The 20412-nt window shown below is 44.3% G+C and overlaps 1 protein-coding gene across 5 annotated transcripts in view; it reads left to right on the top strand.

The window, feature by feature from the left end:
- Positions 1 to 20412, top strand: part of Zfat (zinc finger and AT-hook domain containing) — a 262439-nt gene that overhangs the window by 166218 nt on the left and 75809 nt on the right. For all 5 annotated transcript variants that reach the window (XM_076556010.1, XM_076556009.1, XM_076556007.1 and 2 more), the window contains 3 exons: positions 8114 to 8201; positions 9455 to 9604; positions 12244 to 12417. In XM_076556010.1, the coding sequence (XP_076412125.1) occupies positions 8114 to 8201; positions 9455 to 9604; positions 12244 to 12417 (412 nt within the window). The remainder of the gene's footprint in view (positions 1 to 8113; positions 8202 to 9454; positions 9605 to 12243; positions 12418 to 20412) is intronic.

The raw sequence follows: 20412 nt of genomic DNA, 5'->3' as shown, positions 1-20412 counted from the left end.
GAGGGCTTGCTTACAGTTTCACAGGCTTAGTTCATTATCATCATGGCAGGGAGCATGAGGGCATATAGGCAGACACTGGAGCAGCAGCTGAGAACTACATTCTGATCTGTAGGCAGAGAGAAGGACTCTGAGCTTGGCATGGGCTTCTAAAACCTCACAGCCTGCCCCCAGTGATGTACTTCCTCCAACAAGGCCACACCTCCTAATCCTTTCAAATAGTGCCACTCACTGGTGTCCCAGCAGTCAAATCTATGAGCCTATAGGGGCCATTCTTATTCAAACTACCACAAAGTCCATTATGTATATACACATATATGCATACTCATGTACAGTGATATGTATAAGCATGTATGCATACATATGTACATAGACATACCTGCACACACACACACACACACACACACACACACACACACACACACACACCTGTGTATATTTTGTGTGTTTCTATTCTGTTGTTATTGCAATGTTAAAATATAATGGCCCCGAAACTGAGCCTGGTAAGTAGTTGAGCGTAAGTGCCGGCTGTACTGGCTTCCTGTCATATTTTCTTTCTTGTTCTCGCCTCTCTCTCTTACTCATGTTGCAGGCTTGCTTTTGTTCTTGATCTTGCTCTTCCCTTCTCCTCCTTCCCCATTTTCTCCCTCTTCCCTCCTCCCTTCTTCCCTCCCTCCCTCTCTTTCTCCAGTGGGGCACGGAGGCATGTGATTGGTCAGCTTTTCTGTCCTTACTGTCCGGTTGGCACTGAGGCTTTGGGAATGAGCTCAGTGTTCGAATAGGCTCTTGTTAGGAGTAGCCTTGGAGTGTATGCTGGAGCCTAGGAAAGCAGAAGTCTGGACTGAACCCTTGCTCCCCTCTTTGCCATGTTTGCCATGAGTAGTGGAACTGCTGCATGGCTCAGTGTACTCGTGCAGGTGAAGAAGAGGTGAAGGAGTACATGTGAGTGTCCAGAGCAGTGCTTGCCTGGTGTGGACTATTATTAATGCCATTGATCTTACTGTTTTGAAGCTAGCTGCTCTGGACTGAGTTTTCAAACCCAGTTGAGATGGATGACAGGAACTAAGCCAGTGTTCATGGAAACATTGACTGGGCAGCCTAGACTGCCTCTTGTTCTACGATCAGAATTTGTCTGTTGCTTGTGAATGTCCTGGGGCTACTGGTCTAGCCTGGTTATCTTCTTCCTCAAATGCTGATTCTCAGTCTCTTGACCACATCCTGAGTGCTGGGGTCATTGGGAGCATCAGGAATATGCCTCTGATGTCTTTCATATTGACTTTGTGTACTTCAGTTCTTATATATAAATGATTATTGTAGATGCCATCCTTTGAGCAAAACCGTCAAGACTTTCCTGAGAACAGCAATGGTCCACCAGGATCAGTGTCGTTGGCTGTTGATGGTCTGTCATAGAAAGGGGAATGGAGAGGGTCACTGGACGCTCACCTGATCCCAATCACTCTTTCTTGTTCCCCAGAGCTAGCTCTGTATAATTTACCCTAATTGCATGTGGCTTTGGGATCTCTGGGATGCTAGAGTGTGTAGATTGTGGGAGTGTTCACTGAAATGCTTGGAACTCCATCTGCTTAGTAGTTGTCATTAGTTCTGGGGTGAGACTTTGTGTGTGTGTGTGTGTGTGTGTGTGTGTGTGTGTGTGTGTGTGTGTGTGTGTCTTTGGAGTTACCCAGACTCCAGTAAGTAACTTCTGATCTGTGTTCTATAAATAAGCTCAATAAACTCATTGGTTCCCCAGGTTAGCCTTTGATGGAAGCACACTTTGGTTTGCTATTGGAGCCCTGTAAGGAGTGGGTAAGCATTTGATTGCCTCTCCCCAGGGAATGTGCACACAGCACTGGCATTTCACCCTTCTACTTTTGGGGTGATGAGTATGAGTGGTCGTCTCACCTTCAGCAACATGTAGAAGCTCTAAGGAAGTCAACCTTGGGGCAGAAAGCTGCTGGTTTGATCTTGTAGCCACTTCTTGGGTTTTTAACTTAATTCCCATGTCACCCCTAGGAGTTAGGAATCATTTCCTCTACCACACAGAGTCTGGTGTCTCAGTCTCTATTATGCAATAACTTGGTCTGTGGTTATGCCACGAATGAGGGATGACAGAATTCATTCCATGGCCTTATCACTGTCCCATGCTATTCATTTGGTAGTAGCAGGTCATTAGTCTTCGATATGCTTTTCTTGGTGAGTCTCTTGGACACTTGTACATCTTCTGAAGGAATGTAGCAGAGGTGGACTTTGGCCCAGGTAGGCAGAGACTATGTGGTAGATATTCCTGTGTTGCTAAGTGGCAGCCATTCCTAAAGCTGCAAAAGTTAATGTCTGCACATTGCTGCTAGAGAAGTACGGTATTCTGATGCAAGGAGTGTGGCTCAGTTAACCTCACAAGAGATACTGTCCTGCTTTTCATCATACTTACATTTTCTTAGAAGTTCTTAGTGTTTCATTTCTACCTTTGCCCTTGTTGGTATTTATACATCTTCCCACCTTCCCACTAATATATATATATTTAAACGGGGTCTCAGTCTATAGGCCAGGTTGACCTCAGACTCATAATATTCCTCTTGCCTTAGCTTCCCAGATTCTGGGATTACAGGTTGAAGCTACTTTGCCCAGCTCAGTTGAGATACTCTTAAAGGTACCTAATTTGTTGCTGTTTCTAAAGTAGGAAGCTTTTATACCAGACACTTCAGATACAAGTAAGGCTGTTCTTGTCTGCAAGGTACACTCTGCTTTGTGTGGGATGAATAAATAACAATGGGAGGAGAAGGCTATTGGGTCCTCAAACTGCCTCCCCATATACTCTGAGGGGATGTGGAGTATCATTCTAAGGTTGAGGATATTTGGATTAAGAAAGAGGGTGAGGAGGGAGGGAATGGTCAGCCGAACCTTGACTTTGATTTCATGCCGCGAAGTTGATCCACTGGACACTTGTTCCTGAAGTGAAGGACTGTATGCCATTGCAGTGAAGAGCACTTCTGTGAAAACTCCCAGCTTTTGAATCTGGGTGACATTTGTCATTTGAGCTTGCTGTAACTTATTTCTGTCATGCAGCTGAGGAGACCACACAGGGACAAGTCCCGTTCCCTTCATGTAGATGCTGTTGACCTGATAATGAAGGTGTTAGCTCTAAAATATTCCACATCTGCAAGAAAGGTCGTTGTTTTTTAAGCTCTCTATTGATTTGTGATGTGCATATGGTATAATTTGTTCTTTTAAGATGTGAGGTTCAGTGGAATTTAGTGCATACATAGAATTATGCAGCTCTTGGCAAATTTAGAGCATTTCTGTTATCCTATAGGAAGGCATTCCTGTTTGTGGTCATCACTCACTTCCTTGTCCCTGGACACTGTGTGTCCAGAGTTTTGCCCCTCCTGAACATTTTATATAAAAAGAACATAAAATGTGTGTGCTATAAATGAAGTTTTTTGGTGACTAGTATCTTTTTTTTTTTCATCTATGTGATAGCAGGCTTCATGCTTGGCTCCTTTTTAGAGTTGGGCAATACTACTTTGTATGGAGTTTGCTCACTCTCCTTGAATCGATGAGCATTTGAAGTGCATTTGTAGTGGTGATCACCTCAGGATATAGTTTCCAGCTACACTGTTTTACATTCATAGGATTTGAGCTAATTCTTGGTGAAATCAGTTTAGTAACTCATGCATGTTAACGTTTGGAGTTTAAATGTTAATCTTTCCTTCAAAAAGTTTGTAAAACTGTAAAGCATCTGAGGAGAAGCTGCCGATATTCTCCATTGCCAAACCTCCCATCCATGTTTAGTGTGTTGTCCTTGCCAGCCGCTTGCCTTCACTAGTGTAACATACTCCCATCATCACGGCCAAGGAAGAGAGAGCACTGGGGATGTGGTACCAAGGACAGAGTCCAGCGCTCTACCTCATTCTGACTGCTTGTCTTTCAGAGGACAATGGGCAGCCTTTCTCTACCTGCTGCTGAGATCCAGGGAGATTGCATGAACTTGCTTAAGATGTAAAAGCATCTCATCATGATACTGTGGTCCAGCTGAGGACCTAGGTCATATCAGCATCTGGCTGGGACAGGAGCTGATACTGTTCTCACTAGGAAATCATGAGAACCAGCATGAGTCCTGGTCTCTTCTGGGCTTGCTTTCCTTACCCGTGCACTTGAAGAGGGCCTTGGGTATGTTATAATGCTGGCTGAGGTTCCACTTTTGTTTTTACCATTCCTTCTTTGAACACAGATTCCCATGCACAACCAAAGTTAAAATACCACCCTACACCTCCATATGAGCCTACATATCCCGACATAGTCTGGTTGTATTAGGATTTAGAGAAAATCTGGCAAATTGTCAGTTTTTGTGACCCTGATGTTATTTTTCACATCTACGAATACATAAAAGTGTGATGGCTAGTGTAGTTTCTTCCCACTGCCTGTTCCTACTCATTACTAGGCCCATGGCATCAATATGTGGTGAAGGAATGCAATCATCCCTCCATGGGAATCAGCCCCAGAACTTCCTTCATAGTGCATTCTGAGGATGTTCAAAATCTTTATGTAAAGTGATGTATGCCTTGGTTCCCTTCCTGTTGCTGGGATAGAACACTAACAAAAGCAACTTTAAAATTATTAAAACTTCATGAAGAGGAGACTTGGGAAAACATGATTTTAGTCAAATGCAAGGGAGCTTTGGGTTCTGCTGTGCTCATTTCTGGTCCCACATCCATCGGTCTTTGTGATTTTGGGCAAATTGCTTAGGCTCTTTGAGCCTCAGTTATCTTGCTTGTAAATTGGAGATAAAGCACTTCCCTCATCCCTTAAGGTTATGGGGATTAAATTAGGTCAGTGAATGGCAGCATCCATAGATCATGATCCATTAGAGGATTGTGCAAACATTTGAGTGAATCATGCCTGGCTCTTTTAATAGTGAAATTAAGTAGACCAAATCAGAGCCTGTCAGTAGAGTTCACCCACACACAGGGCAGGTATTGCTTTCTGAGGTTTCCTTTCAGCATTAAGTGTTCCAATGCCAGTATGTATTAGTATTGCTGGGGGATGCGGTTAGGAGGCTGGATTCCTGGGTTCCTATTAAATAAGTGTGTAAACTGTTACCTAAGTGATTTAATTGGTGACCTCCCTGAACCCCAGTGTCACAGTAGCATTTGTTAGGAATGAGACCCATGGCCTTCTGCTGTCATCCTAACTGGAAATGGGCGCTGGGAATCTGTTCCTCAAAGAAGGGCTCCCTGCTTCTGTTTGTGTTCCCTCAGGAGACCTCAGAAGTGCCCACACAGAAGCTGCAGTCCAAGCCTGAGGGAGTTAGTTTTAAGATTGTGAAGGGGCTTAGTTTGCCCTTCAAGCTGTTCAGGCCCATGACCTGGAAGTGAGGTCAGTGGTATCCACCTCCAGGACTGCCCTGGGAACATACTGTGGTGATGCTGCTAAGGACTAAGCATGGCCTTATGCACATAGGGCCACCATGATAGATGCTGTTGCTACTCTTCACCTCCATCCCCTCCTCCTCCCTGTGCCTTTAGCTGGAGGATGAGGTCACTAGCAGTGACAGGGGTGGTGTATTCATCCAGTGTCTGCTGGCCTCTTGGTAAGTGTTTAGAATACTTGGCCTTGATCTTTGAAAAGCACACAGATTTCTTTTGTTTGATGCTTGCTGAATAATATGTACTTTTTAGATAAACTAAAATAATAAGTTGCCTAAAAGCACCAAGAAAGTAAAAGAACCTGCTTTGCATATCTTTTCAGAAATAAATGGGTCTACCTGATCAGCGTGTGTTCATGTGACCAGAGGAAAATGTAGTGTAGGTGACTGAAAAGCATTTTTCCTTACCAAGGGCTATAAAAATGTGGTCACATATAATCACAAAACACGTTTGATTCTGGGTCATCCAGTTTGGGTGTTTTACCTTCTGTGCAGCAGCCTTCAGGCTCCCAGAGCTTCCTGTGTGGAGAACAGGTTCCTCGTGGCCTGGGGAAATAGAACTGTCTTTAGCAGAAGGAAAGCCTTCTCTCTGCAGCCCTAAATCCAGCACATCCAGTATTGTATTTCAATCAGTCATGACACAAGTGTCACCTTCCTAGTGCTTGCTGTAGCTTCTGAAAGCCCCACATTGATGGTGGGCTTTCTGGGTGGCACATCTTTAGATAACTTGAAAGAGCTCAAAAATCAGCTGCCTTTGTCCCCAGAACAGTTTCTGGCACATGACAGATATTGTGACTGTGACCTAATCCTGAGAAATTGTTCAGACACTGTTCAGAGTGAGTGCCAACTTTCTTTTGGAGCTTGATGTCAGTATTTTATAGGGGGATTCATGTGTCATATTTATAGTTAGTGGGGGGATTCAACTTGATGTTCTCCAGCCAGTGTGGGGTTCAGAACTCTCCACTTCTTTGGAGGCCAGTATACCAGCCAGTGAGGCACAGGCCAGATGAGGTCACCTGAGTGATAAACTAGGCCCTAGCCTCAGGCAAGGGCTCTTTCTCCATCTCCTGCTAGTCTCCTGCTGACACCCACTTCTTTCTGGGCACAAATGGCTTTGAAGGTATCTCTGTTGGAGCAAACAGACTCCAAAGGCTGGGCTCTTAGCCACCCTATGGCTAGCTTTCTTGTGTTTCCTGCCTTTGCCAGGGGCTCTTTTAGCCACAGTCCTTTTCAAGTTTGCTGAATGTTTGGTGTTTAGGTTTCATCTGTAGCAAGGCAATGAGTTTTTGAAAAAGAAGTAAATGAATCCTAAGAGTCTACCCTTCTCCCAGCCCCCTCTCCCACTGTCTGTGTCCTGACAATCTTCAAAGACATCAAGAAATGGGCCCCTGATAAGCTCTAAGATAAATTGCTTCAGACTATCAGGGATTAAAAGAAGTAAAATCAAACAGCAAGGACTCAGGGGAGATCAGTGTAAACTCCTTCAAAACTCTTCTGAATGCCTCCATCAGCTGTGATGACAAGGGCGGCTGGGACAAGGTGGGAGGGCGCCACCAGGATGCCAGAGGGTCCTTGAGACTCTAACATGGCGCTGTGAGCCAAGTGTCAAGGACAGTGGAAGGAGTAATGGGAGCATGTGGAGAAACCCCGAAGTCAATGGCATTGGTTAGCCAGAAAGCTCATGGCAAGGTCGTGTGTGTGTGTGTGTGTGTGTGTGTGTGTGTGTGTGTGTGTGTGTGTGTGTGTGTGTTTGTAGAAAGCTTTCTTTTTTTATGTATTTTGATCATATTCACTCCAGACTCTTCTCCCTTAGCCCTTCCAAATTTACCCGTCCTCCTAAATTCATATCCTCTTTCTTTTTAAATAACAACCAATTTGTCCTGTTTGTATACTCATGTGTATGAGTTCTTCCACTAGAGCATGGTCAGCCTACCAGAGCCTACATCCTTAAAGAGCTCTTCCTCTCCCCCCACTACTCCCCCCTCCCCTTTAGAATCAATTGACTTTAAATGGCTCCTCAAGTGAGGTGGGGGCTCGTGAGTTCATCTCCGTCGTCCCCCCCACCAACACACATGCATGTACCCTTTGCCAGAATGTTGACTGCCTTGATCTTGTGTTCATCTCCCTTCTCCCCTGCCTTTCTTTTCTTAATCGATAATGTAAACATGAATGCCTTTTATTGGCAAATGCTTGTGGATCTCAATCACATGTGAAAGCTTAGTGCAAGCAGTGTTTTGAGTGCTGAGGACTTCCTATGCTGTTGGGTTGAGTAGCCCCGGAATGTGTGATAGAGCCTCTTGGCTGCCCTTTCTGCCTTCCTAGAGCTCTCACACCTGGGTCTTCCCAAGGCTGTGTAGAGGGAGGGCTGTCTGTTAAGTGCTTCGGAGGATGCACTGTAGGTCCAGTTTTGATGAGGGTTTTGCTGCTGGGTGTTGTCATGGTAATGGTATTGATGATGGTTGTGATGGGGACGATGATGGGGATGGTGACAATGTTGATAGTGGAGGTAACAGTGTCGATGGGAGTGGTGATGATGGTGTTTAATGGCAGTGCATGTAATGGTGTGTGTTTGTAGTGATGGTGATGATGATGGTGTTTGGTGATGATGATGGTGAGGGTAGTGGTTATCTTTCTACAGAACCTACACTTCAGATAGTTAATTGCTTTGTTTTTTTTTCTTCTTTTTCTGTTAAGGACAAAAGGAGTTATTCTTGTCCTGTATGTGAAAAATCTTTTTCAGAAGACCGATTGATAAAGTCACATATCAAGACCAATCATCCCGGTAAGGTTATGAATTTTAGAATTGATGATTACTTTTTAAATACTTCTGTTTATTTTGAAACATAATAGTGTATGTAAGCTGTACCAGCTAGGAATGAAGAGGGAGGATGTGAATGAATTCAGTATTTAAAATGCTTTTCCCTTGGGGAAGCCTTGTATCTGCCTTGCTTCACCCTGTACGGAGGCATGCTGACTACTTGTACTCCAGACACTGTCATTTTTACTGCCATGGGATCTTTGAGGTGGACCTTACCTTAACGTCAGACCCCATTGTCATATTAAGTAGAGCAGACAGAGCAGACCTGGGTTACACAGATGAGTATCAGCAAAATCCACCTTCTTCTTCATCCCTGCCTCCTCTTGTTTAAACATTTGTACCGCCCTTGGAAGACGAGAACTGACTTCTCTGTTCAAAGTAAAGGGCTCTGACAGTTGGGTTTTAGCTGGGGACACACAGACCTGGGAACCTTCGTCAGTGTGGGAACCCATGGGTTATGTTGTTCACTCTTCCGGTGTTAACCTTTGTCCTAGGTGACTAGCATCTATTTAATAGCATGTCAAAGCACTGACCTTTGTTCATAAATACAAAATTATACAAGGAACCCGTGTGTCCACACCTCAGCTTCCACATGCTTCTACACTTCCCATGACTTTTTCTCTCTAGAATATTCCCCAAGTTTATCCCATTCAGTTTTCCTATGAAAGACTTTACAGATTATCTCTAATGGATGATGGTTTTGCTTAGCATGACCTCAGTGTGGCCTGTAAAAAAACAGTGCTAACAACGACTCTTACTGTATCCTAGGGTATTGTGTATGGCCACTTCCATTTCACCAGATGAGCTAAGATTTTTTTTTTTTTGTACAGGTTGAATCGAGCTGCAGTATTTTAGTGATTGTGTCACTTACACTCCTTGTATTCTGTAGAGCCCCTAGTCTCCTGACTGGTTTCTGCACCAGTCATTTATGGGAGAAGCCGAGTTACTTTTCCTATAGAAAGCCCATGCTCTGCCCCTGTGAGCTCAATGCTTTGTAGTGTTTCTCCATTATTCACATTGTAATTAACAGGTACTTAGATCTACACCTTGATCAGATTCAGGTTCAGCTTTTTCAGTAAAAAGGCTGTTTCGTGATACCGAGGCACTTCCTGGCGATTTCTTACGTATGCAGGTGCCATTGAAGTTTATTTACCTCTAACCTGAAGAACAAAGTGCCTTGTCCTCTCTGATTGCCACCCTGCTTTTTTTTTTGTCAGAGGTCTCCATGAACACCATTTCTGAGGTTCTTGGGAGAAGGGTCCAGCTCAAAGGGCTAATTGGAAAGCGAGCCATGAAGTGTCCATATTGTGATTTCTATTTCATGAAGAACGGCTCAGACCTTCAGCGGCACATCTGGGCTCATGAGGGTGAGTCGTCTTACCATCTGGAGCATCTATTTAATTTTGTGCTGTGTGCTTTATTTGGGGACTACATAAGGAGGAAGTTTATCTTCACTTGTCCTGTTGTTAGGATTTCTTTAGCACATAGAGTGGTGTCTGCCAGCCAGTGGAGATCAGAGATTGGAACCATGACTTTAGTTGCATTTGTGTTTCCCTCTTCCTAGCTGTGGCTATAACTGTAGTGAAATAGATCACCACCATACTTTGCTTACAGGGAAACCATTATCCTGAGAACAGGCAAGCCCATGAGTTACTCTGGGCAGTTCCAGTGCCCACTATTACATACTGTTTGTGACCAGCCTTGAAGAATAATGGAACTATGAATGACTAGAAGAAAAGAGGGAAGCGGGAACCTTGCAATTTTGACAGTGTGGAGCATCATTGTTTATACTGTAGAGAGGACTGGAAGGTGGAAGGTTTGAGTGGAAATGAGGTATAGTCCAGAGAGGCATAGGGGCTGTGCTCAGGGGTGCTTGAGCAGGTGTGGAAGTGTTAGAGAGCCATTTGCTGGGAGTCTGGCAGGTTGGAAGTCAGGAGTCTCCTGTCGTCAGCCTCATTCTTTGCCCCTAGAGGAGGATGTTGCCCTCCTGAGCATGAGGAAAGTGCAGGTATCAGGAGTACCCTGCTAGTCCTGTGTATTAGTTCCCTCCTGCTGGTCAGGAACCTCAAGTATTTCCCATAATATGCTATCAGGTGCAGGCCCCAGGGGAGGAGCTGCTGGGAAGAGGGCGACTCCCACTTCAGTGAAGAGAGAAGGCATGGGACTGAGGCCCAGTGCTGAGGCTGCAGGGCACTTTCTTGTTCACCAGCACTTACTGGGCACTGTGGGCCCCAGGCAGTGTGCTTAGCGCTTTGCCCAGGATACCCTGGTCAGTGTGTTCCAGGACCGGAGAGCCAAGTATTGTGTTACCAGGGAGGACACACGAGGCTCACAAAGTGAAATATTCATCCTGCACTGCCAGCCAGGAATGGAACTGGGATGTGGATCCATGTGGAATGATTCTAAAGCTCTGTTCTTCATGTCTCCACTGACTGGCCTTGGGAGAAAGTGATGCTTCCTGTGTGGAGGCAGCAATGGAGGAGTTGGCAGTGGTGGTGAGGTGTACACACACGTCATTTTCTGAGGGCATTGAAGGAGTTCATCGATAGGGTTTTCTCCGCAGAGAAGGAGGCAGAAGCCTCTGTCTGCATGGAGACTGGTTCAGAATGGTGCTCATGGGAATCATCTGGGAGTGGCTAGACACAGAACCAAGGACCTGACACCAATGGAAATGCAGGGAGATAGGAGCCTGTGGATCATAAGTCTGTTTTCCTGGGTGGTAATGCTTGTGTGGCAGCCATAGGGCTGGAATGGGAGGGCATGCTGTAGTCTTCCTCACCACGTATGAGATGCAGGATGAAGCAAACCTTCCATCTTCCTGACCTTTAGTTCACTTACTGTGAAACAAAACTATAAAGTACCTTGAGTTTTGTTGTGGAATCATTTCCACTGTTACATTCACAGGGGATAGAATGTTAATATTCTATATTGAGCATTTGGGAGAAATCCACTCTTTGTAAAAACTTCAGAATTTTGATAAAGGTTCAGAAAATTAAAGGCTGCTGTTTTATGTTGGATTGTCATGGTGTTCTCTTTTTTCACTTGTGTATGAATTTTTCTATAATGATGGAATTATAAAGATTTTTTTTTAAAGCCTACTTCCCCACATTACAGTAGCTGGGATTCTTTGGAGTTAATCATTGCATTGCACTGTAAGTATTCTTTCTCCTAGCTCAGTCCCAAAATAAGACATGGGATATGAAAAACAATAGGCAAATCCAAGAGAAAATCATGAAGACTAACAAGAAGGGAAAAAAATAAAGATAAATAAGTCCTGGGTACTGTCCACAGTCCTCGATATTGACCAAGCACGTGGAACTTTAGTCACCCTCCAGGCTTGTGTTGCTCAGGGGATATAACAGTTCCGTAGTGGTCAAGAAATGGTTTGAGATGAAGCACAAGAGCTGTTCTAATACTGGTTCTTGGTGGGTAAAAGCCAGGCACAATATCATGGGAACAGTTCAGTGTGAGTCATTGACACACAACAACACCCAGTGTTGTATGACTCTGTTTATTTTATGAACAGGAATATCCTCAGCACTTGACCCTGAGTGCCTGATCACATTGATATTTGCAAAGACTGATGGGGACTCTGATTTTATTTAGTTCAACTCAGTTCAGTTGGATTTAATGACAGCTTTGTAAGTTGAGCAGGGTGTTTGTCTTTAGGGAGTTACCAGACTGTAGAGAGAGCAGAAATGATCAACTCACTGTAATATGTAAGAGCATTTCAGCAGGAGAGAGCTGCAGGATTATGGAATGTTGATGGGCAACTAGAAAGTTCAGAAATCACAGGAAGGGGACCTTGGCTGACCCTGAAGTGTCTCTATAGGGTGGAACAAGGTAAGATGAGCCAATCATGGGAGGTGTGGAACATGTTGGGGATAAGCAAGGATACTGCTTTATTCAAATGGATGTTTTTTATGGTGTGAACTATTCATCTGGATCCCTATATATATGTGCACAAACACATGTAAATGTACATTTATGCATTTCTCCTTGGTAGGTGTGAAGCCCTTCAAATGTTCTTTATGTGAATATGCAACTCGTAGCAAGAGCAACCTCAAGGCTCATATGAATCGCCACAGCACTGAGAAGACCCACCTCTGTGACATGTGTGGCAAGAAATTCAAATCCAAAGGGACACTGAAAAGTCATAAGCTCCTTCACACATCTGACGGTGAGTTCCTGAGCCCCAGTGACCTGTGAATGCGTGTCTGGAAACTGCTATGCCAAGGCCAACATAGGCTGTCCATACCCTTGTATCTGGAAAGCACTATGTTTTGTAGGATGCACATTCTGAAAGCTCACAAGGTCTTATCCTTTGGCTCTCCAACCTGTGACCACTACTGCTTCACTTACAATATGTTCTGCAGAAACCTTTTTGGGATATGTGAGTGTGCGTTGTTGAGGCCAGAAGAGGGAGGCTGCTGGAGAAAGTAAACTGTTATTGCTTGGTTCTGGAAGTTTCTATCCTCTTTAGCCTTCCTTCTCACCTGGAGCCTGATTGGAAAGACGACTGTGGTGGTGCCTGACCTGATTGTTTGAGTTGAAGCATTTACATCAGAGCTACCTCAGGGTTCCTACTATTCAGTTCAAAATAGGGCTTAGCCCAAAATATAAATAATATGAGTTGCTAAGTGTGTGAGCCATGAAAATGGGTTCCAGGGGCAACAAAACTGTAAGGATCAGTTCCTGTTTCAAGAGGCTATCATCTAGATGGGATAACACAAGAGCAGGTATGCATGTGAAGGTATGTGCCCAGATGTGGAGAGCTCAGAAGCCTGTGAGTCAAGGGTCAAATTTCTGATGGGTAGTGGGTACACAGCATCCATAAAACCTTCTGGTATGGGCTTCACAGAGAGGAAGATATTGAGCAACAGGCCACCAAACCATACAATATCTTACAAAGTTTGGATTGAATTGGAAACTTCAGTTTTGGGAGGGACTTGTGGATGCTTCATGTAACACGACTAATAAAATTTCCTGATAAATTGTTATTTCAGCATAATTAGATATAAAAATTAGGGTTTACTGTACAAATCAAAGTAAGTTCCATGGTGCTTTTAAATTCTGGAGCTTAGGGTATGATGTGTCTGTTTCCACAGTGTATATATCCTGGGAGTGAGTCCTGCTGGGTGCTCTAGCTGGTTCCTTGGCAAGAATCAGACTGAGCTTCAGGGGCTTAGTGGGAAAGGCTGAATGCTTTGATACAATTCATTAGAATTAGAATCGGGGGGGGGGGGGGGCGGGGGCGGGCCTTGTAGGATGCTGAACAAATGGTGCAGCCATGACTGTTGAACAGTACTTTCTTTAAAAAAAAAGTCATAATCAAAATGAAAAATATACAGGGTTGGGTGTACTGGATGGTAGAGTGCTTGTCTACTGTGGATGAGACTCTAAGTTCAGGCTCCAGCTTTGCAAACAAACAAAGAGATAAACTCAGTGATATAGGCCATCACACAGGGACAATGAAAGTATTAGTGTCAGGTAGCTACTTACGAATTTTTTACCTTCTCAAACAATGCCTTGCCGATCTTGCATTACCCGAGTCTTTTTGCAGGAGCCGTGTTCCTGCATGTGGTAGTCTGTTTCTCTCTAAAGCCCACATTCATGAAAGCCATCGATCCCCAGAGCCACAATGCCCCCTGGGTTGTGGTAACAGCATTAGGAGGGCATTCATGGACACTCGGAAAGGGCACAGTGGTCCTAAGTTGGACTCTAAAATGTGGGTGGAGGCCACGGAAAGCCATCTACTCATATAGACCCTGGGCAACTGCTTTGTACATAGAAAGAGGGGACCTGTATGAGCAGTCTGGTCAAAACAGCAATATGGCCTCCCTACGAGGGAATAGCCTGGCAAATAACATGGAGTCTCTCCCAGCAAAGTTGTAGAAACTTACATTTTTTTACTCATTCATTTTTTTCCTAACATTTTTGAGAACTTTATTACACTGAAAAATGAAGAGAGGAGGCCTTAACATTTCCTGGGTCTCTTAGCTTTGGTGTGCTGTGAGTCTAGGCAGCAAGAACAAGGAGGATCAGCTATATGTGGCATGTGGCATGCCTGAGCTGGCTCTTTCTCCCTGGGCTGCTGTGCCTGTCATCTGTGTCCCCCTTTGACACTTGCTGTGGACTCCTGTCCTGGAGGGCCAGCTGCTAAGCAGAACTGAGCTTGGACTAGCTGTCTCTGTTTCACTGCCTGTCTGCCTGCTTTAGCGCTCTTCAGACTATATGCTCTTACTTCCCTTTTTAATTTTTTTTAAAAGCTTTAAATGTCTCACTCTGATAACATATGTAAGGTAGAGACTGAAAGGGTTCATGTCCCTACCTGATATTTGTATCTTTTTGCTTTCATAGAGCTCTGTGGACCTCAGTGCTTTGAGGGGCTCTATAAATATCCCCCTAGGTTATCATTTGCTTTTATACCTTACGATCTCTTTTTATAGAGAGCAGTTAAAGAGCTTTGCTCATTTAAATTTATCAATATTTTCCTTTATGCGTTTACCCTCTGTGAATTCTCTATGATAAAAGAAACCTCTCATTTCAGAACAAATTCTTTTGCCTTAAGTTTTATTTATGATTTCATAACATTTATGAAATTTCAGTTTCTTAAAATTTGTTTTGGTATATGTGGTATGTTAGGAATCTTCATTTTCACACAGCTGTCTACTGACTCAGCGTATTTATAGAGAAATCAATCTTTTCCATCTAATTTTGCTGTGCCAGAATTCCCCAAGATGCTGTGTTTCATTCTGAGATTTTGGTTTGTCTTTGATGGGTTTTGTTTTAGGTCATGGCTTTAAAAGATACTGTTTTAATTCATCTAATTTTACCACATACTATTCCATTCTATTTTGGTTTTGTAAGAGATTTCTGGGGTACTTCATTGGATTATTATTTCTTGATCATGGTATGTTAGTCATGAAACCATCCTTGCTTCCGTCCCTGGCTCATCCCATGAGCCATTTGACCAGAGTGTAGTGAGTTCTGACCTGGCCAGTACCTGTGGTCCTTACTGGCATTCTGAGTGTCCAGATAAAACTGTCAGTTTTTAACCATATAGGGACTTTGTTATATCTAGCCGTCAACACTGCTTGAAAGTCTGCAGTGGCCATTTATTTAGTCTACAGCATATTATCTGATGAGGGAGAATTAAGTTCTTTGCTTGAGAAACCACACCAAGTAGGTAGAGCTAAGAGCCTAGCTTTGAATATTGTTTGCCCATTCCTTGCAGGGTGACTAGAGCAGGTGACTTCTCTGTTCCTGTATTATTAAACTGGGGCTCCCTATACTCTGCTGTGCAGTGCTTCTCATGCTTCGGTAAGGCCACTGTGCTTCATGTTTACATGCTTCTTCTTGCAAGCTCTGAATGCTCCTTATGTGAAGGCTTTCCATGCAGGAAGGTCCTTCTATGCTTTCCAAGCCCCAGGCCTGCTTACTTGCCCACTGCATGTCTGCTTGTAGATGTCTAGATGACCCTTAGATGTCCCCCACATTCCACTGTTCAACACCATTTCCAGCTCTTCCTCTACATACACTGTTTTCCATGAGCCAGGGGTAGCCAGACAGTGTAACAAGATAGTAAATATTTTTGGTTTTTAGTATCACATACAGTTTGTGCCACATTTTCATATTTTGTTTTTGTTTTTACAAACCTAATTGAAAACATTAAAAAACAACACAAAACATCAACAATAACAACAAAACCTCTGTTCTTAGCACCCAGATATGTAAAAGCAGGAAGCGGTGTGGAGTTGCTATGGGCCTTAGGCTGCTGACCTCTGCTATACCCAGCATTAGTGAGTGGCTGCCCATTTTCAGCTGCTCTGGTGAGAAACCAGGTCAGTTTGGATAGTCTTGTTCTCTCACTCAGAAAAGATCCATTAGCAAGTTGTCATGTTCTTCCCCATGTGATCCAGAATTCACCTATTACTCCACAGCTCACAGTACCCTTTTTTTTGTCTACAGCACTGTCTTGTCTTGCCTCCATTCTTTTTTGTTTTTTTTAAAATACAACATATTTGTTTCATTGGACTTTTTCAGGCAAATGTAAAAAGAAAATAGAGCACAGATTTGGTGATTTTTTTAAAATGTGCTCCTGTTTGAACCCAGCTCTTCTGCTTGAGTCTGACCAAGCAGATAGCATCCCAGGCTGCTGTTCACCCAGGTCATTGCCCATACCTTCAGGTGCACTGATGATAACCAACCCCATCTCCAGAAAGTTCTCCAAAGCTGCCACGTGTAATCTGCTAGTTTAGTTCCTGACACTCTCTGGGCCTCTGGAAAGGTGTTTGTTTATTGGCCTCATCACCTGGACGTGCTGACATTTTTATCTGTGGGCTTTGGGAGTTCCGCTTTCAGCTGAAGCATTCGGGTTGTGGTGGTCCACCCTTTTGTTTATGGGCCAGTGGCCTGTGGTGACTCAGCTCTGTCTGCTGCATGCTGCTCTATGCAGCTTGTTACTTTGCAGGAAGACACAGCATCGTGGTCCTCCCTCAGAGGTATAAATGTGCTTCTGTCGTGTTTATGCCCCACAGTTCTGTCTTTGATTATGGTGAGGCACAAAAACCATCCATTACAAAGTAAACATTGATTTGAAATAGTTTTGATGACTTTTCTTCAGGTTAATCATTAAAATAAACCCAAACTTTGTTTGAAAATACCACACTAAAACCCAAGACTGTGTACGATAATCCAAATAAAAGGTTTTGGGTGGTGCTGGGGAATGAAGAAGCGTTCTGCTACTGAGCTGCGTTCCTACCCCCTCAAGCGGAGTATTTTGAAGACATTTTGTTCATCAAACTGCATGCACATACCAAAAACTCATGTTACCTAACTGAAGCCATGACATGAGCATGTTTACAGCATGTGCAGCACATGTTATATACCTGAAGCCATGACATGAGCAGTAGGCCATGTGTATAGCATGTGCAGTGTGGACTGTCTCGATGGTTAAAAGCTGTTGTAAATCATTCTTGGATTTAGACACATTTCAGTTTCACAGGTAAGATGTGAAAAATATGTATCTCAGAGCCGATGAGAGACCATAGTTCATTTATTTGTCGGCGTGAGCCCAGGGGAGAAGAATTGTCCTTGCCATTCTCATTTTTCAGGGCATGCAGTGGCCTCTTCGAGGCTCATGCATTTCTGCCCTTTGGCCTGGGGTCTGTTTTCCATCCAGCAGCCGGTAACCCTATTGAAACAGAGGCCACATCTGTACCCAGGGGTCCGGAGTCCTGCCTCTGATACAGGTGTGCACATTCTGAGTCCGTCCTTTGTGGGGCCTGTATGGCCCTTGGGGCTCACCCATCTTTTCTCTCCCTCATCTCTTCTTGCCCTCCCTGACTCCTGTCTCCCAGACACACAGGTAGGTCTTCTTATCGTCAGGCCTGTTAAGTACATTCTGCCCTCCCCATACTGGGGTGCTCCCTCCCAGCAGCAGAGATTTTGGTCTTCCCTGAAGATCACTCCGGAGTGGGTCTTTCCTGGGTACTGTGTGTCTGAAGTCTCACCCAGTTGTCCGCACTTGTCTGCTTCTTTGCTTCTCTCCCTGGCTGTCTTTCTCAGGGGCACCGTCTAGGTCTAGTTGCTTGTCCTCTCTGCTGCTGGAGGAGCTCTCTTGCAGCGACTCGATGCCCTTCCTGCATGTTGGCACTGTTCTCTTTAGGCCCATCATCCTCCATGTCCTGTGGAATTCCCTTCTTTATGTTCTCTGAATCTGCCTCTAGGTCAGTGGTTCTCAGTCTGTGGGTCATGACCCCTCTGGGGTTGCATATCAGATACCCTGCATCTCAGATATCAAAGATACGATTCAAAGCAGTAGAAAAATCACAGTTATAAAGCAGCAACAAAATAATTTTGTGGTTGGGATTCACCGCAACAAGAGGAACCGTATTAAAGAGTCACAGCATTAGGAAGGTTGAGAACCACTGCTCTGGGTTGTTAGCTCAGCAAGCAGAGCCTTGGGACATGGTGCATTTGTTCTGTATCTGCAGCTCCAGAACAGCAGCCATGCTCCGTAAATTTTTGTAGTGCGAATGAGCGCACAACAAAATGTGAAGGGTCTTGCATAGAGAGGATATGCTACAGCCCTGCTCAAGAAATGCCAGTTATGTCCCCACCATTTCATCCTAGATAATTGTGTTAAATCAGGTGATTGTGAGCTAGGTATTTTAAAACATGGTCGAGGAACTCACTATTAAATGAATCTTCTTGGGCATCTTTTAATGAAGTAAAAAAGATAGTGAGTCATCACCCTTTCTCCACCTGCGTGTGAATCTAATTTTTCACATTTATTGGCTTATTTAAAGTGATATATCCCTGTTTATTGCATTTCCCTTTCCCACAGGAGCTTATTACTGTGACAAAGAATGGATAGGCCAGTCTGGGTGAAGGTTTTCCTTCTAAAGGTTTGCCTGCCAGTGTGTACAAAGTCAGAAATTGATCTGTTAGTGGCCTCATCAGTCCACAGGATACAAGAATTTAGGGGGAAACTCTGGGACCACACATACACTTCGGCCTTTTACAACGATACACATGATGTAGAGTCTGGAGGGTCTCCCTTAATTCTGTGCACCCAGAGCTGATGCGGGAGGATGGATCCCATGGTGCTTTTCTATTACATAATCAAACGAGAGTCCTTTCATCATGAAACACATGGTTCGTTAAGATTGTGGGTCGATTCCTTAGAGTCTTTACTTCCTTTAATTCAACCATGCCTTACCCACTCAGGAAGAACTTTTCTGGTAAGATTTACTGAGGCATTTTTCAGGCTTCAAGCCCCTGTGTAATAATTAGACAAGTTGAGTTGAATTTGGGAATCAGCTGAGTTCAGAAAGTAACTTTTCTTCCCTTTTCACTTCATAATAAGAGCTCTCATAGCTGCTCATTGGTTGGAATGTTCCAGACGATGCCAGGATTTTCTTTTTCTTTTTTTTTCTCTCCCTTCCCTTTCTTTTCTGTCCTCTAAGAGAAAGCAAAATGGTAGAATCACTCTGGAGTCAAGTCCATCCATGGCTCTGAGCTCTCAGAACTGTTAAATTCAAGAAGCAGGGCACAAGAACATGGCACCCAAGCAGGTGGTCTGTGTCAGTGGGACTGTATCCTGATCTCATCCGTCCTTCCCCTTCTACATTAGAAAGAAGGCTAAGAGGAAAGGTGGGACTGGGGCAGACGATAGATACCGAAGACCCTTGGGTCTTTGTGGGCTGGTGCCTCCATGGCGGGGGGGGGGGGGGGGGGGGGCAAAGGGACTCATGCCGCGGCCCAAGAGTATCATTTCATATGTGCACTCTGTTTGGGTCCATATGAAACTCTTTCTGTCAGATGTATCTGGCCCACAGCTCTGAAGAATAATTGAGGCTACTGCACAGTATGTGCCCATGAGCTTACTTGACAGCCCAATATGCAGATTGAGGTCTCAAATTAAGTGAGGTAGGGTTTTTGTGTAGATTGATGCTTGGCACAGGGTCTGCCACTTCAGTACAGTCCCGGTGCCCTGCTCTTTCCTGTCCCTTTATTTGGTTCTGTACCATTGCCCCCTGCTGATCTGTTCCTCCCTGCATAAAAACTGTTCCTCCTTGCATAAAAACTGATGCACTAATTACAGAGTCATCAGCAGACTAAGTCTGCAGTTGCTTGAAGTTCAGCTTCTAAAGCACAGAGACGTCTTACACCGTATTTTGGTTGCTGTAGCTATTTCTGTTCTGGTTTGCCATTGCACAAATTACTGCAGATGCTCAACCATGAGCTATGGCTCTGCAAGACTCCAGCAGCAAAGTGCCAGTGATGTTCCCTGCAGGATGCTCTCCTTGCTGTAGGTGGCATCCTTTGTGTGGCTGGCCTCCTGGAAGCAAGAAGGAAGAACAGGTGAAAGGTCGTGGAGCACTCTATCCTTCTGGCACGACATAACTATTATTAGTGTTTTGAAGCAGTAGCCGTGATTACCTGCAGGAAGCTCTTACAAGACTGGGCCCACTGACATTCTATGGTAAATGGGGTAAGAACACATGAGTTTTACAAAGTGTATTAAGCCCTGCCCCTTCCTGAGGATGATTAAATGGTTAGCCATTTCAGGGAGAGCTTCTGGGGTGTATCTGTCCATAATTGCCCAGATTCATGTAAGTAACTGCCCGCCCTAGTTAAACTCACTGATTCACTAGATTCTCATTCT

The sequence above is a fragment of the Peromyscus maniculatus genome, chromosome 20 (genome assembly GCF_049852395.1).
Source record: "Peromyscus maniculatus bairdii isolate BWxNUB_F1_BW_parent chromosome 20, HU_Pman_BW_mat_3.1, whole genome shotgun sequence".
NCBI lineage: Eukaryota > Metazoa > Chordata > Mammalia > Rodentia > Cricetidae > Peromyscus > Peromyscus maniculatus.
This window is presented reverse-complemented; position numbering and strand designations above follow the sequence as displayed.